This window comes from Haemaphysalis longicornis, unplaced genomic scaffold (assembly GCF_048455015.1).
Source record: "Haemaphysalis longicornis isolate Haplotype H1 unplaced genomic scaffold, Haemaphysalis longicornis Haplotype H1 scaffold_12, whole genome shotgun sequence".
Lineage (NCBI taxonomy): Eukaryota > Metazoa > Arthropoda > Arachnida > Ixodida > Ixodidae > Haemaphysalis > Haemaphysalis longicornis.
The window spans coordinates 106,395,515-106,422,587 of NW_027526225.1; the positions used below are offsets into that span (position 1 = coordinate 106,395,515).

The 27,073-nt window shown below is 49.5% G+C and overlaps 1 protein-coding gene across 1 annotated transcript in view; it reads left to right on the forward strand.

Annotated features, from left to right (window-relative positions):
- Window positions 1–27,073, forward strand: part of LOC144163202 (uncharacterized) — a 115,770-nt gene that overhangs the window by 53,097 nt on the left and 35,600 nt on the right. The window contains exons 4-12 of the mRNA XM_077694038.1: window positions 1,045–1,338; window positions 7,729–7,974; window positions 10,472–10,747; window positions 12,881–13,165; window positions 14,678–14,875; window positions 15,872–16,072; window positions 18,511–18,783; window positions 22,671–22,937; window positions 24,775–25,318. Of these exons, the coding sequence (XP_077550164.1) occupies window positions 1,045–1,338; window positions 7,729–7,974; window positions 10,472–10,747; window positions 12,881–13,165; window positions 14,678–14,875; window positions 15,872–16,072; window positions 18,511–18,783; window positions 22,671–22,937; window positions 24,775–25,318 (2,584 nt within the window). The remainder of the gene's footprint in view (window positions 1–1,044; window positions 1,339–7,728; window positions 7,975–10,471; window positions 10,748–12,880; window positions 13,166–14,677; window positions 14,876–15,871; window positions 16,073–18,510; window positions 18,784–22,670; window positions 22,938–24,774; window positions 25,319–27,073) is intronic.

Genomic DNA, 27,073 nt, shown 5'->3' on the forward strand with positions numbered 1-27,073 from the left:
ACTTTAGTGTCATCCTTTTTAAGACGTATGCACTGCGCGGGATTGTCTGGTGTCTTCGTTCCATCAGACGACGGTCAGAAACCCGTGGTCCCTGGCGGCGTCCTCTGCCAGGTGGATGACAGCAGCTTGTATCTCGGGAAGAGAGCTGAGCAATGAGGCCTCCCACTGCTCACTACTTCTTATATGTATTACTTCTTCAAAGGCCTGTGGTTTATTGGGGCATGACCAGACCATATGTTGTAGTGTGGCTGCTGCAATGTTGCACCACTTGTCCGTGTACCTATCCGGATAGCTGCGGTGACACAGGGTGGGGTGAGGGAACGTATTTAACTGCAACCTGCGCCAAGCGACTGTTTGCCATTTGTTTGGCGCAGTGTGGGCAGCAGGAAATACGCGAGGACGTTTTTTTTTTCTTTTCCGGCGGGCTGAAAGTGGGGGTTCGGATTATATGCAGGGGCCAGTTATACGCGCGAAAATACGGTATCCAGGTACCCCATCGCTAAACACAATGGCTTAACAGACATATGGGACTATCATCACACAGCACTCTTAATTAGCCATGAAGACAAAATTCAATTTTCGATCGTGAAAGTGGTTCATAGTTGAAGAAACTGGTGATCGCCGACCGAAGGGTTGCTTTATAATAATAAAAATGACACCAATTTTGTCGCAAATCGGGTACAAATAGTCTATATATTCAGGAAAATGGGAAGCATTGGCGATTCATCAGCTGCATACCCGCCGGGTATTTATGACTTCATTGGCGGTTGCCCAACAAAGCGCTAACAAGCATGACCGGACCGTGCGATTGCACGAGGGCGTCTTGTCTCGTGTTATCCTATCACTTGAATCATAACGTGAAGTTAACACACGAATAGGTATGCTTTTGTATTCCATCTATTGCGTAACTGCTGACGTCATGCAGCGCCAAATTTTAAAAGTTTGAAATATTTATTGGCTTTTTCCGGCTGGCCAAACATATTTTGTCCTCATGGCCCCCTCTGACTGCTTAAGGGAGAATGCCGCCCGAATGCCGTTACGCAGTGCAGAAGAGCTCGTTCGACGCGCTCTGCGGCGACCGGCTGTGGGCGTTTGAGCGCGCCAAGGAGGGCCACCTGGAGGGCTTCGTGGACCGCGAGGAGCACAACGTCAAGGACAAGGAGGAGTGCGCCAAGATGTGCCTGCTCGAGGAGACCTTCCCGTGCCGCTCGGCCGACTACGACGAGCTGGCCAAGACGTGCCGCATGAGCCGCGAGGACCGACGCTCGCAGCCGCAGGCCTTCCGACAGGTGCCCGGGAGCACCAGGGACTACCTCGAGAACCAGTGCTCCGCCACCGGTACGTACGCGCTGTACCGGTACCACGCTGCAGCGGATATATAGGTAGACGCCCTCGAGACGAGACGATGTCTACAGAGAGAGAGAGATAGAAGGATATACTATATATGAAGGGTGTGGGAATATACCACCACGCTATATAAAAGTACCATATGAAACTGTAGTAGTTCATAAAAAGGAGTACTATATGTTCAAACATGAACTGCTATAAAAGTACCCTATAAAAGACGGGTAAGGTATAAAACGAGTACCATAAATTGTTATATAAAAGTGCCACAGAAGACTAGTACTACATAAAAGGAGTGCCATATAAAAACAGATGAAATTTCTAACTGAAGTTGCCTGAATGATTTAAAAGCGTTGATTAACCGTCTTTTTGTTGTGTCAGAGCCACGGAGTTTACGGCAAAATAGAGGGAGGGAAGCTTTAAATTGCTTGCCTGGACGGCTAGGTAACATCGTAAGTTCTTGATTGGCGTCATCTAGTGGCGGAAGAACGAATTGCGCGGACGCCGTGATTGGCGTTCTGCCGGGCCGTCGAAACAGCGCAGCCAGGCAGTGGGCGTGTCCTCTACCATCTTGTCAAAAAGCTGTCGCTATGGCCACGTTCACTGCCACAACTGCGAAGCTTCGTAGACCGGGCTAGTATTGGTTGTGACGTCATCTGTTAGCTCTATTGTTCCCGCTGCAGTGGACGTTTTACCTCCTATTATATTCCTGCTGCGTAGTCAGAGCCTCCATGACCTAAAGGAACGTCTTTGTTGTGATGGTTGGTTATGTTTTGCGTATGAAGAGCGCAATAAAATACGACCATAGAAGTGTCCCGAGACAGCACATGAGGACAAAAAGTGCGTGGCTCGTGAATATGGACGTCGGCAAGTCGGGACTTGCAAGCGCGTCTAATAGACGCGCACAAGTCGCGACCGTGGAAGGGCATATCTCATCTTGTTTACGATTGTGCCTTACGATAAAAGCAGATAAACAGAAATTAACATTTTATTCATACCACGAAATTGGCGCTAGAACTAGAGGTCGGAATTGGCGGAAGGAGCGGAATTCAGAGAAAACGTTTGTCAACAATAGCTCCCATGGTCTGCAGTTAAGCCTAGTCGTATACTCCTGTTCATGTATAAGTGGACGCGTGACGCTCTGAGTTCATTGCGATAGATCCGATGTTTGTAGCTGCAATCGTAATGTTGAATTTTAAATGACCACGCCATTACGGCTCCGTAACAAAGCTCACAGAACGACGTTTTGACGCTTTGACGCTTTTCAGCTCCGTCAGAAGTGTCCCAGAGAAACCTGGCATCATCACCATCCTCATTCGGAAGTTCACAAGCCGAACAATGTGGCTGTCTGCGCTGTATAGCGTGAAGAGGCCAGCCAGCCTCGCCGTAAGGTCTCCCACATGGCCAAGCGACGCCCTCTCTGAGCTCAAGGATTTCTGCCGGCCGTTCATTATGGTTAGAAACAAAACGGGGTAACGGTGCCGCGACACACAAACCGACGTGGCTTTCAATGTGCGACACTATAGAGGACGGCATCATAGACATCCGGTTGTTTTCCCGTTCCCTTCCCTACGCGTTTCTATTCGTTTCCTGCTTCCGCCGAGGACGTGCCTTAAGGCTCCGGAGAGGACACAGTTCTGGTGGAAGGTTATGGCGCGTCACGTGTAGTGTCCCACGCCCTGGCGTCCGGTCGGCGCAGATTAGGCAAGGCTCAACCATATACTCTGTGAAGATTGTGTAGGGGTTGTGGCCGCGTAGTGGATTGAGGGACGTGATATCATTGTAGCAAGAAGAGTTCCCGTGGGGTTTTATATTTACAATACGGACTGCGTTTATGTGTGACTGACGACATTGGCTTTAGTCGCGGGTAGCGTCTGGTTGCTTCTTTTTTCTGACTGCGTAACACTCCGCACATACCCGCGTTGGCGTTGCGAAGAGGACGTTTAGCGGACACCTACGTTGCAGCTCGCCTATTTGCCACTTCTGTTATTATCATGCTCAAATTACTCACGTACGCCTCAATGCATTATCTAATACACATTTTGAAACCGTACCACTAGTTACACTTAAAATCAGCTAGACTCACCCGCCGCGGGGGCTCAGTGGCTAAGGCGTTGCACTGCTGCACACGAGGATGCGGGTTCGATTCCCGGCCGCGGCGGCCGCTTTTCTGATCGAGTCTAAAAGCAAAAACGCCCGTCTGTACGATATTTCGGCGCACGTTAAAGATCGCCAGGTGGTCAAAATTAATCCGGAGCTCTCCACTACTGCGCGCCTCTTCGCCTGCGTTACGTCGGCAAGTTAAACCCTGCAATCAATCAAGTCAGCTATACTCGCCGAGCTATGGTGGTCTTGAGGATGCGCGCCGGCCCCGCATTCTGGAGGTTCCTTTGAACCCCATCCAGACCCAAATTTAAGTGACCGTCCCTGACGCTTACGCTTTATTTAGCGTGCTAGACTGCTGACCGTCCTTTCTGTGAGCATTAAACTACCCGTCATTTGTACAGTCTTTGTCAAAATTTTCTAGGCCACGCTAAAATTGCAAAGGCTCCAAAAACATCAAACTACAAGGTTACCCTCAAAGTGCGGCCGACACATTTTACACCAAAAAGAAAGAGAATACACCTTTTTTTCTAACTGTCATAAAATAATTTGGTCACAGTTAAACGTTAAGCTTGTGCTTCGCTTCCGTTGTGGCCAGAAAGTTTTGGCTTGCCCTAGAAAATTTTGACAAATGCTGTACACGTAGATGTTTATGTTCTTAATGGTATATTCCAGCACATGTCTCAACAGCCATTTGTAGCTTGCAGTTTAAGCGAACCTTATTACTCCAGGTCAAACCTAGAAAATGGCTCGTGCCTTCTAGCGTCACTCCGACTTTCAAGCTCAGCCAAGGTCAAACCAGCTGCTGGTGCGGCTGCGCAACGAAAGCGTCTACTCGATGGTTCGTTTCAGGCGGAGGGTGCGAAGAGGGGGATAGGGGAAGGAGTAAGGGCGCGTGCCACTAGAAAATGATACAAGGAGGCACTCACTGCACCCAAGTTCTCTGCGCCTACAGCGGCGATCTGCGCCGAGCAGCGTCTCTGTTCGGTCTTGAGCTGCAAATGTGTGGAGGAAGAGGAGGAGGACCTGGGCGGCCCGGTTGGTTAGTGCCAACTGCACTTCCGGGTCGGAGCTCTCCAGGGCCTGCTCCCAGTGTAAGGGGGAAGGAAAAGGGGTAAATGGGTCGTGGGGACACTCGCAAAGGGAATGGTAGCGGGTATCCGGCTGGAGACATTGAGGGCAAAGAGGCGAAGGGTAGAGATTGGGGTTGATGCGGTGTAGGAGAGTTCGGTAAGGGGTTGTGTGGGTTTGTAGTAGCCGCCAGTGGCGAGCGGCTTCGTGGGTGAGGGAAGGGTGTGGGGGAGGATATATCCTGCGGAGGAGGCGGAAGTGCTGGGTAATGTCCCGGTACGAGACTAGAGCGTCCCGGAAGCTGGGGGTACCGTGGGTAGAGCCAATAGAAGGGCCTGCTCGGGTGACAAGAGCTCGAGCTGTACGGTGGGCCGCTTCATTGGCGTCTGTTCCCGTGTGGGCCGGGGTCCACAGCAGAGCCACGGGGTGGGATGGTGTTCTGCGGGATAGGATTTTGAGGGCGAGTGGGGAGATTAGCCCTGCAGAGAAGTTGCGAATTGCCGACTGAGAATCCGAAAGGACAACTCTGGGTGTGGGAGACTGTACTAGGGCGAGGGAGATAGCCGCCTCCTCCGCAGCCGTAGCTGATGTTGTATGTATCGTGAGTGCGTCCAAGGGAGGGCTCTCGAGCGATGAAATGACGGTTGTGGCGAAAGCCGGCTTATCGTGGTAGCTAGCTGCATCGACGTATAAATTATGCTGGGAGGGAGGGAATGTGCGCTGCAGATGTCTAGCCCTGGCCAGTCGGCGGTCGGCGTGGAGGTGGGGGTGCATATTGCGAGGCAGTGGGCGTACATGCAAGAGTTGGCGTAACGTAGTGGGAATAAGGGAGGCCATAGGTGAGGGGAAAGGGGAGGTCAGGTGGGCCGCTGCGAGAAGGGCGCGGCCGGGATGCGTGCGCGATAGTCTGGCTATCTGGGCTGTGCGGTGGGCTTCGATGATTTCATCGACGGTGTTGTGAATGCCCAGGGCTAATAGACGGCTGGTGGGGGCGCTGGGAGGTATTAGAAGAGCAACTCGGTATATGCGTCGTAGTAGGCAATCTAGTTTTGTTTTGTCAGAGGCATTGAGTTTGCAGTACGGGAGGTAAAACGTAAAGCGAGAGAGTACGAAGGAATGAAGAAGTTGCAAGCGTTCAGGTTCGGAAATACCGTGACGCCGTGTGGTGATTCTTCTTAGGAGGTTGAGTGTTTGAAGTACGTGCGATCGGAGTTTAGTTAAGGTGGTCGCGTTGCCCCGGTTGGCCTGAATGGTGAGACCTAGCACGCGGAGGGAGGAGACATAAGGGACGATATGGTTGTCGACGTAAACTGTGATGGGGGGTTCCGTGGGGGGTTGCTTGCAAGGGGGGTGCAAAAGAAGTAGCTCGGATTTGTGCGAGGAGCACTGGAGGCCTAACTGAGACGCAGTTGCTTGGACAATGTCTGCGCCTTGCTGGAGTGTGTGTTCGATTAGAGCATCGCTACCTGATTTAACCCATAACGTAATATCGTCTGCATAGATAGAGGTGTGGAGATTTGTGATGGAGGACAAGGCAGTGGCCATGGGGATCATCGCCAGATTGAATAGAAGGGGAGATATGACCGAACCCTGAGGTGTGCCTATTGCGGGGAATGGGAAGTTCGAGGTTTGGAGGGGTCCGAATCGTAGAGTGGCCGTGCGGTCCCGAAGAAAGGAGGAGATGTAAGAGTAGGTACGCGCACCAAGTCCAAGCGAGTTTATAGAGTTAAGAATGGCAACGTGAGAGACGTTGTCGAATGCTTTGTGGAGATCAAGTGCCAGAATGGCCGAGGTGTCCGCCTTGGAAGGGTTAGCTATAATGTCATGATAGAGCCGGAGGTGCGTATCCTGTACGGACAGCCCTTGGCGAAAACCAGTGAGAGTGTGTGGGAGCAGGTGATGGATTTCGAGGTAGGTGGTGATCCGCGTGTTGATGATATGCTCGAGCAGTTTTCCAAGACAAGAGGTGAGTGATATCGGACGGAGGTGCTCCAATGTAATAGCTTTGTGTGCTTTAGGAATTAATGAGATGTCAGCATGCCGCCACGTTGATGGGAGCGTGCCTCGAGACCAGTGGTGATTGAAAAGGGCTGTGAGGGAATCTATCGTATGGTCGGTAAGTTGTCGCAAGATGTTATTGGTGACCTTGTCGGAGCCTGGAGCGGTTTGTCGACGTAGTTGGGATATAGCGTGCCTGACCTCAGCGACAGTGATGTCCTGATCGAGGTAAACATTCGGAGGTCCCTTCCCTTCCCCATTACTCCGGACCTACAAATGTGTGCGCGCTCACTGCGGGCTCTCGGCGCGGAATCCGAGCTCTCGCTTGGCAAGCGTGGTTAAACCACGTTCAAACTTGTGAAATTTACACCTAAACTCTGTGTCACCTGTATGTCGAGAGCTAAAAATTGGCCGCGTATCTGCTCCTTTCTGCAGATGTCGACAAAAGACGATATTCCTTGTCGACATTTGCCAAGTAAATGCGTCCCTTCTCGGTTTTCCGCTCACCTCGCATGCTGTTCCTCTTCCGTCGCGCTCCTCCCAAGGTAAACACGCTAAAAGTTTGCTCAAGTAAATTTAAACTTACCGCGTTCTACTTCTCCAGGCCGGGTGCCTCGCTGCCAGAGCTGCCATGCGGCGGAGACGCGCGTGCATCGAGGCACCCTCTATAAACTTTTATTGAAGCACGTTGCCTTACTCCACGTGCGTTCCAAGCAGAACGTGCAACCTATCTAGTGGAACCTTTCGTAACTACTGCCGCTTGATTTCTTAAATGCCGCCAGAAGCTGTAGTGGCGCGGGCGACAGCAGGCGACGGCGGAGTGATTTTTTTTTTCTGCAGTGGATGTAGTATTTCATTTCACCAAAATCAAGCATCTATGAACTTTTTTATAAAGGAACCCCGCAAATATAACTCATGTATTGATTTTCTGCCTCATTTCCGCGTAATGCCTTGTTCTTGTTCAACAATGTTGACAAGTATGAACATTGACACCGGACTTGACGTTTAGATTTGGCTGTGATTATATAAGACTATTGCGCAGCTCCAGTTTCACTTTGGCTGGGTGGCTGAATCGAGGCACAGACAGACAGACAAACATACATACATACAGGCCCAAATTTCTGCGTTTAAGTATACCAAGAAAGGCTATCGTTTTTAAAAGCTAACAGAGTGTAATGGCTGGCGATTTCTTTTTCTCCGTGCCTTCACCAGCGCCGACGTCTTGCCGCTACGAGACGCGGGTCGGCGTGGGCGTGGTGTCCATGGACCTCCTGCAGTTCGCCACGGCAGTGGACGACTGCCAGACCCAGTGCGACCGTGAAACGACCTTCAACTGCCGCGCCTACTCGTACATGGAGAACCGGTGCTACCTGAGCGGCGACGACACCGTCAGTCTGGGGCCCAGCGGCCTGCCGCCCATGACCAACGCTGCGTACGGAGAGAAGAAGTGCATCACGGGTACGGACGCCTGTAATTGACCCTCGCGCCTTGGGATTCCCCGGTTGCGAGTCGCTACGGGCTTGGACTCAATGCACATTTTTCTAGTAGTGCTCTGCGCATGCGCTACTCTCGCTCTCAGCGACCGACCCGCCATTATTGGGGGCAAAACCTAAATAACAGAGAGAGAGAGAGAAATTTTATTGAATTGAAAAAACACAGAAAGGTCGTCCTGATGGTAGTATAGTTGGCTAGCTATTCTGTGTGTGGGATGGGAAACGGGAGGAAATAGCGTGGATAGAGGACGAGAGAGATGAAGATGGCGGACAAATTAATGGCTATGTACAGAAGATGCCTATACTTATACTAAACAAAAGAAAATGGCTGGGGCTTAGCTCTGCTAGCCTTGGATATGCAAAGCAAAAGCTTGGCTTAGTCTGGTGGAGTCTTGGTTTCGCCTGGTTAACCTTTGATTTAGCTGTATTGCCCACCACGTCTCAAAACCGTTCGGTTCTGTGCAAACCTCACAGAAGGAGGCCGGGAGAACGCGGCGTTCGCCGGGGTGAACTCGGCGTTTATTCATGGCGAACGCACCGTTCTCTTCGCCGGGTGCTACACTTGTCACGTTGGCCGAAGCGACCCAGCACCGCATGCATGGGAGGGTGCGGGGGTGGTTGGCTGCCTCTGCCGCAGCGGCGGTGGCGACCGCTGTCGGCACTCGCAGGCGCCAACAGCGGGCTCAGCGAATCACGCGATGCGCTTCGAGGGGTGTGTCGCCGGGGTTGTGTCTCCGGTCAAAAGGTCAATTGCGCATCCTCCGCGAAATCGCTGTACGAAAGTAGTTAAGCGTTGCTTTAAAACGACGACATATTAGATTAGCCAGCTGTGAACGCTGAGCAAGCCAAGTGCTGCTCAGCTTTCTAAGCCCTGAAAGCGGCTGACAGGCACGCGCTACGGCTGCCGGCGAAAAATTTCTGTGGCACCAAAACCATGCATGGCGGCTGGGACGGCTTCCTCGACTGCGCAAGGTAGGCGGAAAAAAAGGAAGCGTGTTCTTCTATAATCCCCATGTGTGGTTCGGGTGGCCGCCGCAAAAAAGCTAGGCTGCTGAAAAAGGTCCATTGTTCGCGTTTCCATTTCAGATCTTCTGAGGCTCAAGAGGGGAGAGAGTGGGTTGGGCTCTGGTTTAGAGACGCTAAGCGGCCAAATATTGAAGCTCCCTCGGAGCTGGGATCTGGCCAGAAACGCTTGACGCCTGCGCCAGGAACGCTGGAACTTGGGGACGGTATCATTGGTCAAACCTCCTGTCGCGACAGTTGAAGCCTAGTGGTTCTTATCTCGAGCATTGGTTTCCCCGCATCTTCAAGATGCCCGTCAAGTGCACGTTATGCGAGTGCCTCCTGCCTAAGACGACGGTGCTGGAATATTTTGTAAGAGGCTTGCGTTTGAAGTTGTGCAGTTATGGCTCTGCAACTCACTTCCTCTAATTTGCTCGTATCACAGAAAAAATCGGTCGCTTTGCATAAGACCGAAGCCACCATTCACGTGACGAAGAACAGTTAGTTTCATCGCCTGAAGCTGGAAGAAAAAGAGTAGCTACGCCGTACCGAGCGCCCGCTTTTGGCTGCTTTCCCCCGTACAGTTTTTGTCAAAATTTTGTAGGCCTAGATAGTTTAGGTAGAAGGCGGAAAGGTGCTTTCGCCAGCTTTCTGGCATAACACATTTAAGTATGAGTCGACAAGCCAGCTAGTATTTTCAATGCTACGTGGCCTCCTTAGTTTTCTAATGGCCTAAAAACTTTTGACAGTGACTGGTGTTTGCATAGCAACTAATTGACGTGCCATTAATATAATTGTAAAGGTTTATAACTCGAAAACAGCTTCTTGAAACTCTAATTCCTCAGTGAGGGCGCGAAATGTACCGTCGAACAAAACCGTAGTGCGCATATACCCACCACCACCACCACCACCACCACCACCACCACCACCACCATCATCATCATCATCATCATCATCAACAACAACAACAACAACAACAACAACAACAATCATGAGCGTCGCCAGGATTTTGTCTTGAGGGGGCAAGCCCGTTTCATTTTGGGGAGAGAGGGAAAGGGAAGGGGAAAGGCAATTTTCACGTTGGGGGGGAAGGGGGGGCGGGAGCAAGTCAAGCTGATTGTGCAGCTTTCTTTCCTTGCCTCCCCCATCTCCAAGGATGGAAAATGAAGGAAATATTATTAAATGAGAAATATTAAATATTAATTGTCCTGGTGTGGCTGGCTTAGGGGGGGGGGGGGGTAAGTGTTCCTTTTGCACCCCCCTGCCTAAGCCCATGCCATCAACAGCCTACTAATGTTCACTGCGGAACGAAGGCCTCTCCTATCGACTACCGACCGCTCGTGTCCTGCGCTATTTCTGATTTCATCCCTCTATCGTGTTATTGGCCTTATTTCCCATTAAATTCCATGTTTTATTGGCACGAAACAGTATAGATTAAGCACCCTTTCGTCGCGACGCAGAGCAATGCACCCTGGGCGTGTTCACGTACGAGAAGATGACGGGCTTCGTGATGCGTTCGGCGGCGCGCACGGCCATCCCGCTGTCGAGCCCGGGCGCCCTGGGCAACACGCTCGAGTGCCGCCAGTTCTGCCAGATGGCCGGGCTCGACTGCCCGGCGTTCAGCGTCAACTACCAGAACATGCGCTGCGACAAGCTGGACCGAAATTCGCAGGGCAGGACCCAGGAGCTCAGCCCCAGGGCCGGCGAGAACTACTTCGAGAAGATCTGCCTCAGAGGTACGTGTATACGCAGCTGCAGGCGCTTCTGCGAGTCTCTTTCGAAACGTTGGTTAAACACGAACGCTTAATTTATAGGTCCATTTGGTGCCTAAGATTTGCGGGACACCGTTCAGAATACCAAATAATAGAGAGTTATAGCAGAGCGGGAAACTGGTCCTGTTACGGTACCAGGTACACGTGAGCATGCGCGCAACCACTTTTTCCTCCTCTGCGAACTCACAGCACCGCCGGTCGCCTACCTGGTACCGTACCGCAGAGAGTTTCATACTAATATATACTAGAGGGAAATCTGTCGCTGCAGTCGCGGGCCGCCGTACCGCCGTGGGCGGCGCCATTGCCGCTAGCGACGTACCTCGCCTACTTGGCTTAGCTGGCCATATGGCTTCTTTTTTGTCTCGAAGCCAAAATCAACGAAGAAGGGCAACATTTTTTTCTTGTTCATTGTGCCTGAAGCTTCTAAATAATCACTGACAAATTATAATACGAGAACAAATTTGACGAAGACTCTACAGTAATGTTGTTGCTTCTTTGCAGCCAGAGCTACTTTTCAGCCTGCTCATGAGTCATGTCGAGGACAAGTGGAACGTGCCTGCCCGGTACAGAAGGAATGCTCGCTGAAGCGCGGCTCCCCTAGACAGTGGAGCCAGATTTCCCTCTAGTGTATATTAGTATGAAACTCTATGCCGATCTGCTATAACTCTCTAGTATTGCAGTGTCCGCTGTCAGTGCTGCTGCAATTACTTCGTTCGTAATGTCTGGCCTGGTTGACGCTCGCAGAAAATTGGGTGTTTGGCTCGATTGATATTTTCTGGGGAAGTGCACCCAAAGAGTAGCATATGTCCCCATCTTCATGGTGAGATGGTGGAGTGTCAACTGATATTTTGTTCTGATATACATAAGCTTGAGCAGGGATACAGAGATATGTGTGATTCCGGTCAGTGCGTCCTTCGTGCAGTAAGTGAATTGCAAGGTGTGCAAGGGCTAGTGGTGGCAATTCCGGTTCACTCTCAGTGCCACAAACGAAAATACCCGTTCCAGGCTTTGCCAAATACCACAGTGAGGAGCATGGACGCGTACTTGGACAGAATTTCGCCCTGTGCGGAGGGGAGGAGAAAAGCGGACGGAAAGGCCGAGAGGTTATCCAGACTCAGAGCCCGTATTGCTACTCGACACTGGGGAAGGGATTTGCAGTGGATGAAAGAGAGGGCAGGCGAAAAAGAGGGGGTAGGAGCGGGGCCGCGCACACGCTTTAGTCTCTTTGTGGGCACTATAGTCTTTCAGCTAAGCCTTTGTCCTTCATGGAATGGAATGGATGAATTTATTATAAGAGGAGGCTAATAGGCCCTGTTGTGGGACATGGGAAAAGGGGTAGGGGAAGATGGTTCACATGAAGTCTTTTCACTGCACTGTGAACGTTCACTTAGCACGTTGAAACGCAGAAGGGATTTTGTTGCCTCCTGCGAAGTCTATTGCAGGGGCCTATGTCCTAGAACAGTCTCTACTGTGAATGGTTGATTGTCCAATCGGCTTATGACAATGGCAGAAAATGACGGTGTATACTGATAGTTGAGTAAGGGTGTCGTATCATACTTTATTTTTATTTATTCGGGTACCCCTAAAGACCCTCCGTAGGAGGCTATTACATAGGCGGGAGCATGCGCATACATCGAACATAACATGGATTGATGCTAACAGAATAACAAATTACAAACGTAGAAAAAAATACAAACAATAAGAACTTTTTAAACACATAACTCCAAAACATAACTACAAGGCAAGCAAATCGCAACAATAAATAAATAATAATAATAATAATAATAAAAAGGTCAATAAAAAGATCAATTACGCAAGCAAGAAGAGAATTAGGTCACTTCATTTTTTTAGAAATTATTGAAATTTTGTTCTGTTAGCTTCTGTGGCAATGTGCTGTGGTAGGTTATCCCAGCCTATTGTTGTGCGTGGAATGAATAAGTGTGCGATCGCAAACGAATGGCAAGTGATGCGCTTAACATTACAAGTTGAGCGTAAATCTCTTGGTTGTAAATCTGGGATTTAGGAAACTTACCGCGCAGTGCAAAGCGCTAAGCAGCTCTTCTCTTACCGTCCTTTGTCTAACCACCCTCCGAGCAGGGAACTTCGCCACGGCCTGCCAGGGCAAGGCGTGGGCCTTCGAACGCGTCCTGGGCCTGGAGCTGGTGCCCACGCTGTACGACAAGTCCTTCGCGCACGTCCAGAGCCGGCGCGACTGCGAGGAGTACTGCCTCAACGAGCAGACGTTCGACTGCCGCTCCGCCGTCTACTTCGACGACACCGCCGAGTGCAGGCTGAGCCGCCACGATCGCAGGACGCAGCCGGACGGCGTGATCAAGAGCTCCAACCCAAGGATAAACTACCTCGAGAACCAGTGCCTCGAAGGTGGGCCGCCTTGGAGTTTTCTTCTTTTAATCCTAGAGTACCGTATTTATTCGAATATAACGCGAGCTTTTTTTCCGAAACCCGTAGTCTTAAAGTCATACCCCGCCTTATATTACATGCTCAGTAGCACTTAGGAAATATCACTATGACGATTTTTTTTACTCTCCAAACTGCCCTCTCGCCTTATAATCTAATAAATATGGCATACGATCTATGCCGTGTATGCGATGTATACAACAGCGCATCATCGTCACGACCCGATCGTCATCAGTGTGAAGGGGTGGGATAAGTATCACGCTTCTCATTTAAGATGATGGCTGATCGAGTATGCAGGGTAATAAAAAAGATACTGGAGTAATAAGGGAGAAAAAAAAACGGGAGTAAGGAGGTGCCGTTTTCACTGTTGAGACCCTTCTCCTCAAGAGGTACAATGGCTTGTTACCGAGCAGGTTGAGGGGAGAAATATTTACCCCTCGCTTACTGAGCAGGGTGAATGCCACATCGTTACTTTGGCACCAATGTAAGTGGGAAAGAACTGAGGAAGAGTACGTGCATGCGTGCAGAAAGCTGGGATCCTATTCTTTGTTGTCATCAATTCACCCTAGAGATAAATTAACCCCCAATTGTTTTTTGCGTGCTAAATAATGGTAGCGCGTGGAGCTCATGTCTGCACGTCGCGGTGGACGTATTTCCCGAGAAGTTCCTTGGCTATATGAGCTTATTGGTTTCATCAAAGGGCATGACCAACGGCATGATAACGAGCTGTGAGAGAATCGTGCTCTTCCATGTGGGGATAGACATTGCGCACAGAAAGATCTCCAGAAATTCAGAGAATTGTCTACTAATGCGTAGGGTTCTGACGTCGCCTATATAGAGTGCGTGTTATTTCCAGCTAAATATGATTATGGGTCGCGAGAGACGTTGGAATATGTTTTTTGCTGTAGTTTTTTTTCGCGAATGCTGTAAATTTACGCCATTATAGCGATAAAGTGCCGTTATTTTGGTAATTATGTTTCTTTTCGCACACGCGTGCTGCAGAGCTGGTCCGTTTACTCGATTTGTTTATTCGTATTTCGAACGTTCTTTTGCAGACCTTTTTGGTATTCTTTAGTTTTTGTGTAGATGTATAAAATGGAGATTTTTGCGAGATAATTTTCGGGAAATTTTTTCTCGTTTTTCTTTCTTAGTTTACGTTTTTCAAAATTTTGTACGACCGATTGTCTCCACTTGTGCTATTATAACGATTAAAGGTGGAACTTCCGCAAAATCTGCCTTTTTGGGGAAATGTAGGGTGTCACTCGGCCCTGGCAAGGGTGGGGCTTGAGAAAGCCAGGGGGGGGGGGGGTTACTCGGCTAAAAATACTGCGCATTATGAGGTTAACGTCGTGTGCAGTTGTGACGGGCGGGTGACCAATTCGAGGAACCAGGTTATTCTTTTGTAAGAACTCCGCTGTTCCGTAGTTCCGTGCTTAAGCTGTTTGTTTATTTGTTTTTTCGTGCTCGTGCTCGTAGTGTCCCCGACGTGCCCGTACGAGAAGACAGCGGATGCGTACCCCGTATACACTGACGTGGTCCAGATGACGGGCATCATTTCGGAACAGTCGTGTGAATCGTTCTGCACCACGTACCCGAACTTCAACTGCCGTTCATTCGCCTACTACCCGAGCAACGGCCAGTGTTTCATCAGCGGGGAAGATCGCGTGAGCGCCGGTAAGTTGATTCGCGCTGTTACACGCATCATGAACGAACGCTTTGCGAACGACACTGCAGAACGATTTACACCCTGTAGGAGAATTTTTCCTGTCTATAAGTAACACCCCACACCCTAGATAAAATACAAGAAAACGCCCTTATAAAGGGTTTTTAGTATTCTAACACCCTTGGACCCAATAAAAAACAAACACAAGGAAACACCATTTTACAGGGCTATTCGTCATTTCTAACGCCTTTTAATAAAGCATTTTTTGTGTTTTTGCTACAATGTAAGTGAGCTAGTTTTAGATAAAAACCACCCTTAAGGGGGTAAATTATTTAACAGTGCAGTAAGAGTGCGGGAGCAGTCTGCCGATAGTGCACAATTTTGAAAGACACGTGCTTCAGCTAGCAGTGACACATGACAGTGTGCGAAGGTTCACAATGACAGCCTGCCTACTCGCGTTTGTGGCATATTTCGCACAGGCCTTTGCTTATCTACGGTTTACAGTCGTCATCCACGGAAGATGCAGCAAGGATTGACTGTGGACGAGAGAAGCGCCATGTGCAGCCGTATTTTATGGCAGACTATTTTTTGAGGCAGGAAATTGCCGTATTATTGTACGCTAGCAACAACAAACATCGATTTGAATTTCGGAACTAATAAATTCCCCATGGCTAACTGTGATCTCAAATTAATGGCCAATAAATTACTTGTGCCCCTGCTCGACTTAAGGTTCATGGGTAATAAAAACATTTGACCATCGATGAAGGTATATTTAATGAGATTTATCACTGCAAATTCTCCGTAGAGCTACGAACGGCACGTTATATGCACGGACGGATGAACGGATGGGCAGACGAACGCACATATTATTTACCAACTAATTCAGTTCAAGAAGTCACAGATTAACGAGAGCTACAATGAATTGGCGAAGCTAATCGTTTCTCCGCTTCCGCTCCCAAAAGTTTCTGACACTTGTTCTTTTTCGCCACCCCGGGGGTGTTATGAAGGCCCCGCAAGCACCAACTCTCGGCCCGGCATACTGTTCTACGAGCGGTCGTGCAAGGACGGCGTCGGGGTGACCGACGGTGGCTCGGGCACCACGTCCTCCGGCGGCTCGACGACCGGGAGCGGCCACCCTCCCACAAGCTCGTCGCCCACCTTCCCGACGGCTCAGCCGCCGCACACGCCCACCCTGTTCCCGCCCACAGGTAACGCCGAGAGCGTGCCGCGAACCTCGTTACAGCTCCAGGCGAACCAGTGTAAGCCTCTCCCCTTTGTCACAGCCTGCCGCTGGGTGAACGGCCGCCTGCTCGTCTGCGGGTTCTGGTTGCTGCCTGATTGGCTGGGTGACAGTGTTGGAGGTGGATTTGGCCCGCGGGGGCAGTGAACACGTACGCCGTGGTGTAAGCTGTGCAAACAAGGACACTGGTGATAGGAGCATTCTTTTACTAATCCTATTTACGAACGCAGTGGTAACAACCGCTTAAACACCAACGTAAAAAGCCTGACAAGTTTCGCGATAAACAGGTGCTCATTCAAAATGGCTCTTGCGAGGAGGAAAAACAAAATTGTTGCAGAATTATAGCGTCATGTTGCGGTAGTACAACCCCGGTAACATTGGTCGCGCTACCATTAGCGACCTGCCTGACTTGCATTGCACGTTAGGTGCGCACTGCCTCGGGATCGACGTGCTTCTAGAATTCGCGACGAAACTCTATAAGACAATGAAACGGTCTCCAAAGCTGCTCGCGAACAACTCAAGGGTCTCCAAAACGGTTCCCAACAGGAGGTGGGCCAACGCAAGCCAACAAAAGTCAACTCAAGTCAGTTCAGTGGACAACACAAAGCATACCGCCGAAGAATTGAAGGCTCAGATAGGTTGTGCTAAGAGCCTTGGGGCAGTGTTCCCCGTGCTCGTATTTCCGCGATAGGTTGCTGTCATCCGGCACACATCTTTGCCTTCGTCCCGTCGTATACCGTGATGCCATACAACATGTCAGTCTTCCTTGTTTTGCACTTACACCATGGTACGTACGAAGGGACGGTCAGTGTTGATGTATTGCCTGTGGTGTCTGAATATAGGGGGATTGTGAATGCAGTTAATGAGGGGTCTGTAGCGAAAAGGGCTAGATGCATGCTTGGTGCACTGTGGAATTGTGATGTTGGTGCATCGTGTTGCATCGTGGCGTCTGAAAAGAGAGAAGGGACAAGCTGAGCGGGAGCGTGGAAATGAAAGGGCCTTAGCAAACATGACAAGAAAACATGGGCATTGGTTGAAGCGAACACAAACGGTCACGGTCTGAAATTTGTGAACAAATATTGACAAGTGAAGCTGGGATGAGACACTTGTCAGCGGCGGTGAGGGAAATGGTTATTAGTGAATTTTGAAGGCCGAAGGGTACGCATGTTGATAAATCCTTGCCGGTGACTAGGAGAAAACTTTAGAGCCATTGCGAGTAACAATGGTTTTTATTTTTGCTGCAGGTCTAGAGGTACGGAAATCCTAGACATTGAGGTTTATTGATGAGGTCAGAGCGGAATTAAAAGTAGTGAAGCTTGCACGTATGCTGTGTAAGCTTATCCCGAGTTTGACGCATGGGTTGTCTACTCAGTGACCAATTATTTTGTGAGGTACCACAGACGCTAGGAAAACAGGTTGCACGGGCAAGATGCATCGTTGTGCGTTCAAATTCACCACAAGGCGTTCCGTGTGTATTACTTTCCGCCTTCAGTGTACTCTTCATTTAAAAGAGCTGGCGTCGGTTCAGACCGGTAAATTACAAGAGCGGTAGTCGCAATCGTAGTTCCTAAAACGGGGCGTAGACCAGATCTGGCCATCCAAAAGTTGTTTTTAAGGCCTTTAACATTTGTGGTTACTGCGCATTGTGCGTTGCTTTGGATGTATCACGTACAACTTCTTGATAAGTGCTAGGTAATAGGCAATGCTGCTTCCGATTGATGGTATCAAACTGATGTGCCAAAACCAAAAACGAGCACATAGAAAATGCAAAAGAATATGAAAAAAAAAAAAAAACGTGGACGATCTGGTGAAGGCAATGCGACGTTCAATGTCATCTGAAACCACCGCGATGTAACCACTGTGATGACATCGCCTGGACTTGGTTTCTATTCACTTACCGTGTCAGTATGGACTGGGTGGAGGACTAATTCTTTTCGCCCGTATTGAGGCTGAATTCTGGTAAAAAAATTAACGCTTCGTTTTGCAGATAATTAAAGCGTAATAACGATCACCTGTCTGGCGTGACCGAACCCAGATGCACACCGAAGCACAATCTAAGCGTCAAAAATAGTCTACCCTCGTTACACGCAAGTCCGCAGGACAAAAAACTGATTTCATTATAAGCGATATTTTGTTAAAGGCGGATGTCATGAGTTCCCGCTGCACTGCAGAAGGGACACAGTTCTAATCAAGCAAAATTTCGAATAAAATGCGACTTAGAACACAGCGAAATTTCGAATAAAGCGCCACCTCGAATATTACGATCATTGGGATAAAGCGAAATTTTGAATAGAGCGCGACTTCGAATAATGCGAAATTTGAAGTAAAGCACAACTTCGAATTAACCGATACTTCGTTAAGAGGAGAGATTTACTGAATCTCCGTCTGCTCCGTCCGCGGCGCCAGTCCGGCAGTGCAGCGCGGGCGAGAAGCTGACCTTCGCCCGGGTGTCGGGCCACGAGTCCGCTTCGAGACCCGGCCCGATCCTGCTGACCGCGCCGGCAGACGGCATGACCAAGGAGTGCATCCTGCGCTGCGAGCAGCGCGACGACTGCCACTCGTTCAGCATCGACTACCGCCGGCACGAGTGCTACATCGCCGGCTACTACGCGGGCTCGCTGCCGGCACACCTCAGGCCCAGCCCCGGAAAGACCTACTTCGAGGGAATCTGCGTGCCGGGTGAGATTAGGCGACCGGAGACCGCTGGGGGACGCCAGTTTTTGTTGTCCATGATGATGCCATGGTTGGGTTTGGACCGTACTCCCAAGGGGCATTTTCCAGGGCAATGCTGTACGCCAGTTGTAGGCATACCGCTCTCAGATAGGTATACGCGTACAATACCGAAACTTCCCGTACGCAGCCAGACCCATCTACTCTTCACTTAGAACAACCTTTATATTATTTTAAGTGACCCCTAAAAGGAAGCTGCTGTTCGGCTTGCGTAGCCTGGGTGAGAAATTTGCGCTGCTGAGCATGAGGTCGCGGGTTCGATTCCCGGCCGGGGCGGCCGCTTTTCTGATGGAGGCGAAAAGCAAAAACGCCCGTGTGTACTAGATTTCGGCGCACGTTGAAGATCCCCAGGTGGCCGAAATTAATCCGGAGCCCTCCACTACGGCGCGCCTCATCGCCGGCGTTGCGTCGGCGCGGTAAACCCTCACAATCGATCATCAGGTGTAGAACTGCGGGTTTTGACCGAATCGCTTGTGTTTGAGCCCTAGCAGTGCCCATTTCTTTACTCTAAAATTCTTTCGATTCTTTTTACTGTAAAATGTTCCCTGATTGGGTCAATTCTACGCATTCTTTTCGCAAATGGAGGTGATTTGGTATTTTTTAGGTAAGCTTAGGGGCGGGGCGAGGACTGCCTACGCGTATAATTAGCGTTCTGCATAGCACCGGTAACGCCGGGCTTGTACCTATCTCGGAACTGAATATCGCGCTGTAGACCAGAACATTTGTACGCGTTTTCCGCCTCCACTTTGTAGCAACCTTGAAAAGACGCGCTACTTGCGAATCGGCGTAACGGCTATCAATGCTTCTTCTGCAGCAACGAGTGGGCTGTGGTAAAAACAAGGGGGTGGTCACGAAACCGCTACTTCAATCTTTTGAACTTTCTATCTTCTCAACCGCCATTATTTGGTCATTGGCGGTCACAATAACTAAAAATGCTGTGTTCGCGTTCGGGACCGAGCATTAAAGGGGATAGGCCGGAATTTGTGCCTAGCCCCTCCCCTAATAAAATTACTTGCTTACTTGTGCACCCCTTGCTTAATTGCTCACCAACTGCTTGGGCACTCCTCATGTAATGTCCCGAGGAGGCTTTTGACTCTGCAGAACTTTTTTTTTTCATGTGATTTCGTTATCATGGACAACCCTCACGTGGTGCGAATAGTACTGTGGTAGTGAGTTTCTGTGCCCCGTGGTAGGTTAGACATTTATTGAGCGTATGTAATTAATCGGAAGCTTTCACTGTGATCTCTCATGGCTTTTATATTCATCACTTTTTTCTCTGTCTCCCGAAACCAGTGAAAAGTGGCAGGAAAAGATTGGTAACCCTTTTATCTCTCCCTTTACCTTAATAAACCTTTATTGGGGTAAGCGTATGGCGCTGATGGCTGGAAACCTGCCCGGCGGGGGCTTTCTCTGGTCTCTGGGCTACGCTGGCTAGCTGCTCGTGCCCTTTCTTATCAAGTTAGGCTCAGGATGCGAGTTTAGATCTAACTCAGGTACAACTTAAGAACGGCAACGACGATGATTGATGATTGCTATTGGTTTCCCCTTTGTAGCGGAGTGATGACATGTCATCTTACCAAAAAGGACTAATATACTTGTTTTATATTCTTGGTTTAATATTAGCGCTGCTTAGGGCAGGCACAAAAGCTTATTAGGCACAGCGGCAACGGAAGTTTCCGCTCTGCATCATTACCGCAGCCGGATGTTAATCCGTGCTGCGCAAGTAGTGCGTTACTGGGAATATTGTGAACATTGCACGAGCCGTTCCCTGATTTTGTGCACTTAATATGCTTTTAAACTACTGCAGTGACGAAAAATGAACTAGGGGAGAAAAGGCGGGCAATATCACGCATTCATAGCAATCTCTTTTTTCAAAACGCGCGCCCCCGTTGGCATTCCGGTCCGTCGCATAGGCGGAGCGATACCGTACATGAGCTGTTGCCGTTCTTAATTTGTTCCCGAGTATAGCAGCTGTGTCGCCCACTGCTCGTACGTACAGGGTTGTGTGGGGAGCTAGAGACGGGGTTTCTTGGCGCTCCCACGGAGAAAACAGAAATGTCCTCGTCTTACTTCGCGCACGAGGTCGAGGGTTTGATTCCCGGCCGCGGCGGCCGATTTTCTGATGGAGGCGAAAAAAAAAAAAAAAACGCCCGTGTGTACGAGATTTCGGCGCACGTTAAAGATCCCCAGGTGGTCAAAATTAATCCGGAGCCCTCCACTACGGCGCGCCTCATCGCCTGTGTGCGTCGGCGCGTTAAACCTTACAACCAATCAATCAATCGTCTTAGTTCGCGGTAATATGTTCGTCGAGCGGGGAAGGCTGGTCTTAGTTCGCGGTGATATGTTCGTCGAGCGGGGAAGGCTGGTCTATCAACAGCGCTCTCCGGGTCTACAAAGCTGTGACAAGGTTTCTTGAGTGGACCATAACATGAGGAAAAATGTGTCCGTCAGACCTTGACCGCCTCCGGCATGCCCGGCAGTAAAAAAAAATTACACGTAAACTCCCTGCGAATGGAATTAGTAAGGGAAACAGAATACGTGAATTTTTTACTCAATTAATAGCGTCGTGCGAGAAATTGAAGCGACCGCCTTGCTGCCGATTCAGCTCAAGCCTCATATACCCTAACGGCATACCAAACCTGAGTACACCAGCGCGCCTTCCTTTTTAAACGTGAAGCACAGAAAGCCGTCGTTATAACGTAACAATTTTATTTAAAATGTTTTATGGTCCCCACTGCAGTATATCGACAGCAGATGATCCCTGCTTTTAACGAAGTGTCGCTTATAACCAAGTGACGTTTCCTGTTCTGTTGATCTAGTTCAACGAGGGCTTACCGTTAGTTAATCGATGCCTCCTGCGATTTCTTGGCTGGGCTATTAGGAAGGTGTGACTGCCGCGTCAAGGGCACGGAGAGAATGCATTTAGGAAGGCGAGACACTTACTGTGGCCGTCACGGGTGAGGGATAATGTATTGTCACAATCAATATGATGCGGAATACGCAGCTTCGCAGTTGCGACGCTGAAAGGGTTGATAGCGGTCCCTGAAGGGCGAGATGATAGCAGACCTATTTGTTCCATGGCCTCGCCACGTTTCGGCTTCGCAGCGGAATGCCGATCGCGGCGTCCGCGCGGTTTCTTCTTCCGCCACCAGATGCCGCTAGCTTAACGAGTGCGAAGTGCTTGTGACGTTATCTAGCCGCCCTATGGAGCGAATGTTCCCCTCCTGTCTTGTGTCTTACTCCGTGGTCATGGGATCATTATCCTCTTCCCTTTAGAGTCGTTAATAAAGAGTGCGTTTGTTTAGATCCTCTCGTGGTGAATTTGTTGAATTCAAAACTGCTTCCGGCATGGATTTGTTCATCTTGGTGTTGAAAGCGCTCTTAAAACAGGGACGAAGATAAAAAAAAAGAAATCCCGGGCCATCTCCACTAACGTGAAACCTGGGGAGGGGCGAAGCAGGCAGTGTATAAGTGTATTCTTGGCGCCTTGGCGCTTTTTCCAACGGAGATTAAACCTTTGGGGGTAGACGTATACAGCTTTGTCGTAAAAATATCGTGTCTTTGAAGCACAAAGCGTCCTAGCGCGAGGCGTAAACGAGTGTTCCGGTGTTTTAGTACCGGGACTACATCAGACGACGGTTACTACGACGACATTAGACGCTGGCAGCCCGAGCTCCAAAGGGACTTCGCCCATAAAAAGAGACGACGCGACGCTTCGTCTTCGTTCCCTTTTTTGAGAGCGCTTTTAACACCAAGGTTAACAGCTACCAACTAGCCAAGTTGCCTGTTCTACTGCATTACATTTCGATTTGCGTTCCCGTCTGCGCACCCGACAGCGTCCGTGGCCTGCCAGCGGCTGTGGACCTTCGAGCGCATGGTGGACCAGGAGCTCCGCGGCGTGAGTCCCCGCGAGGTGACGCGCTTCATCACTCTGCACGACTGCGAGCGGCGCTGCTTCGAGGAGCGCCGCTTCTCCTGCAAGTCAGCCAGCTACGACGTCAACCTGCAGGAGTGCCGCCTGTACGCCGACGACCGCAACTCACGCTTCGCACGACTCATCTACGGACGCGGCGTCTACTACCTTGAGAACCAGTGCGCAGTCAGTGAGTACAGGCCGTGGTCTCGTCCCCCTACCCAAGCTTCCTCCTCCTCTTGTGGAAGAGACTGGAAGATATGCTATTTTATTGAAAGATGGGAGGGGAAAGGAAGTGATCGTATCGACCATTGGAAGGTTTACCTAAGTTGACGGCTTCCTGGAGTTTGAAGTTTATTTATAAGTTTATTTATCTAAACCAAATAAGATACATATATAACGTACACAGGGACCCAACATTGTTGTCAGAGGGTCCCAAACAAAGAATACTACACTTTTATAACGAGTTGGCGGTTGCAATTTCAGCAAAAAAAGAAAGAAACAAGGAAAAAAGGAACAACAAAGATAACGCTATTACGTAATTTTCAGACATGGGATGTTTCTTGACGCGTTTTTTAAACAATACAAATGAAGCAAGGTTTGTGTTTTGGCATGCAAAATATTCCAACAATTTGCTACCATGAAGTATAGTGTGTTTGTTCCATGGTTTCTACGAATTTTTGGCAACAAAAGGCGTTGTTGATGGCATCAGTGATTCGATGAGAAGGTTGCAGGCAAACTGTTTCTATATTTAGTTTTCGATGAAGAATTTAGAACACGAGTTGAGAAATGTTATATGTAACTAAGTTACACACATTGAATACATCAAAAAAATTCAAACATATTCACTATTTTGCTAATTGTACAAAATTCCAGTAAAACTACTCGAAAAACTTCAACTGGTCGTGTTTGTTTTGCTCTCTTCTTTCAGCAACTTTCTAATGTGTCGTTTTCTTATTGAAGTGTCGGGGGCACTCCCAATGTATATGGCGTTGAATGTTCCGGCTTGGGGTTTAATTGTCGCTGCTCTATTTCGATCGTAAATTCTGGAAAGGAACATGTCTTCGAACACTGCCCCATGATTGTCCCTTCAAAATGTCAACGTTAGTAAAACATTCGGAACCGAAATAATAGCATGCCGTGGTCTATAAGCCAAGTCAGCAACGCTGAGATGGAATCGTGACTACAGATGAAAGAAATTTTTGCCCTTTAGTTCCACTTTTGCTTTTTGTCAAAACCTTTCGAGATTTTTGCTCCTGAACAGTACGATTGCTCTGTAAACCGCAAGTCTGGCAACCAAAAACGAAACAAAAACACACGCAACAAAACTAGAAAAATATCCCCATTAGCAACAAACGTCGCTCGCATGAGCTGACTCGGCTTTAATGCGGACGTAGGTCACTTCGCGGTACAGGTACGGGCGCTCAGTTTGAACTGAATAAACCGGAATAACTTTGTCCGCCAAGGCTTGCATCGGCAGGTTGGGGATACCACACTCCGCCCGTATAACGTCAATACCAAAATATTTGTGTGATATCAAGCCGCGAACTGTTGCTGCAAATAACGGTCAGTCGCAGGGGAAAAGAATGTGGCGGCGGCATAACCGTGCAGGTGACATCCTAATTTAAAATTCCGGGCCATCTCCCCTAACGTGAAACCCGGGCAGGGGTGAAGCATGCACTGTATAAGTGTATTCTTGGCGCCTTCGCGTTTTTACGAGCGGAGATAAAGCCGTTGGGGGATACAGGTATACAGCTTAGCTGTATAGAAGTCTCTCGTCTTTAAAGCACGAAGCACGAAGCACGAAGCACGAAACGGGTGTCCCGGTGTTTTTTAGTACGCGTTACGTTCTAGCGCGAGGCTTAAATGAGTTTTCCGGTGTTTTTTACCGTGACTACATGAGACGACGATTACGATGACGACGACAGGATACGCCGACAGCCCCAGCCCCTAAAAGCTGGAATCAAGTGGCCAGAGAAATGCGTCCTCTTCTCCCGTGTTTTCAAATTCCCTTCCTTTGCTCACAGGTACCGCGTCGTGCCCGTACGCGCCGATCCAGCGCGACGTGTACATGACTCACATCACGCGCGTGGTCCACGGCGTCAGCTCCACCTTCCAGTGCGAGATGGAGTGCAACCGCGAGCCGGACTTCAACTGCCGCTCGTACACCTACGTCGAGCACGGCACCCTGGGGCCTCCGCAGTGCCTGCTGTCGGCCGACAGCCGACCGGGCGTGTCGCCCATCGTGCTCGAGTACCGCAGCCGCGCGCTTTACGCCGAGAAGGACTGCCACCTCGGAGGCGGAGGAGACGACGGCCGAGACAACGGAGTCGTCGGCGGCACGTCGCACCCGCCGCCGTACCCACCACATCGTCCGCCTCAAAGGCCCTACCCGCCGCCGCCGCCACCACCGCCGTCCCCGCCGCACCAGCCAACACCGGGAGGAGCCGGTGGCGGAGTGCAGACGCCGCAGTACCCGCCGAGGCCACCCGACTACAGCCCGTACCCGCCCCCGAGGTTCTGTTCGTACGAGCAGTACACTTACGAGAAGACGATCGGCCACGACATGAGGTGCGGTACGAGGTGTGAACGGGGAGTTTTGGTGGGAGAGCTGCGGTCTGTCCATTCATTCTTAAAGGAGTACTGACCCGAAATTTTCGTGCTACGTGTTTTGAAGTGTGAGCTACACTGGCCGGGGGTGAGCAGTTTCGCGTGGCTCCTGGAGAGCCGTGCTGCGCATGCGCGAGGAGCAGTGACGTCTCACGGCGCACTGGAGCCGCCGCCGCCACGACTGCATTGGGATGGATTGAATTGGATTGAATAGGATTGGAGAGGATTAAATTGGATTGTATTGGATTGCAAATCGTTTTGGCAGCAGTAAGCATGATAATCAGCTAATCCTAGAGGCAACCAGGAAACCCAAGAATAACCAGCTGAACCTTAGCTCACGTTACGTGCATCCTGGTATAGCCGAGCTACGCCACTGCTAAATTTTTTCGCTGCTATGGTTGCCTATTAGCCACTAATCATAGAATGGCCCATTACGCGGTCGATGGCAGCGTAAACAATCATTTACGGCTTCGTTTATTCGGGTCAGGTCCGGTTTCGACAAGACAAACGCCGAGTGGCAGCCATGACAGAAGGTAGCACGTGACGTCACCATTGTCGTTGCACCGCTGCCGGTCTGGCCGCGCGCGCGAGCGAGCGCACGCGCTCGCTCTGACCGGCCGAGGTTGGGAAGCATGACGTCAGTCCCAAAACCATGACGTGTACACACGGTATAGCAGCGCGCGCCAACCGCAGCCAGCGCGTCGGCTACGTCACGGGAGCTCGACGTCGGCAGTTTTGGGCAAGTAGCAGATGATGTCATGCTGGCCCCCTCTGGGCTTTCTCGTACGGGCAGAGATTAAAATTGATTTGAAATATGTTATACTGAACGGCTACTGTAGAAATTTGCTGGGAGATATCTCCTGATAAAAAGGAAGCATTTTGCATAGTTATCTCAGCTCTGAAATTTAGTGTCACTACTCCTTTAACATTACGAAGGGAAAAGGACCAGTGATAAGTAGCGACAAGTGGAACGCTTACTCGTAGCTGAGGTTGCTTATAATATATGCAGCGAAAAAATGGGAAAAAAATTCTGCAGAAATTTAGAGAACTGTCTACTGATACGCCGCATTCTTATGCCACTTGTCTTGAGTGGGAGTTCTTTACACGCAATTTTTTTGTTCTTATAAATCCTGTTTATCCAATCATCTCCATTTCAGTTATTACAGCGATTACGAGAGGAATTTTCGCGAAATCTGTATTATTGTGAAAATGCAGGGCGTTACACTGTTCGCCTGTTTCCATTTTTCTTGTGGTTTTAGTTTTTTAATTTCGTTTGACTAATTATTTACATTTACGCTATTATAATGATTACAGATGTAACTTCCGCGAAATCTGCGTTATTTCGGAAATCCAGGGTGTTACGCGGTTTTGCCATTTTCCGTAATTTTTTTATATTTTTCATAGTTTTGTAGATTTTCAGAATTCCGTTCTACCAATTATCTTCGTTTTCGCTATTATAATGATTACAGGTGGAACTTCCACGGTGTTTGCATTTTTTGTGTAAATGCAGGGCGTTACACCGTCCTGGCTGTGGGAGTACTCTGCAAAGAATGCTACGCATTAATACAGTGAATTCGTTATATTGAAGACATCTGGGCAAAAACTTCCGTTCAAACGGGAATGATTCATTCTCTGTGCAGTATACAATGGGGACCGTGAACAATTTTGAGCAAAGCGAAAATCCGTATTTTTGCGATTCTAAGCACCCTACCCTAC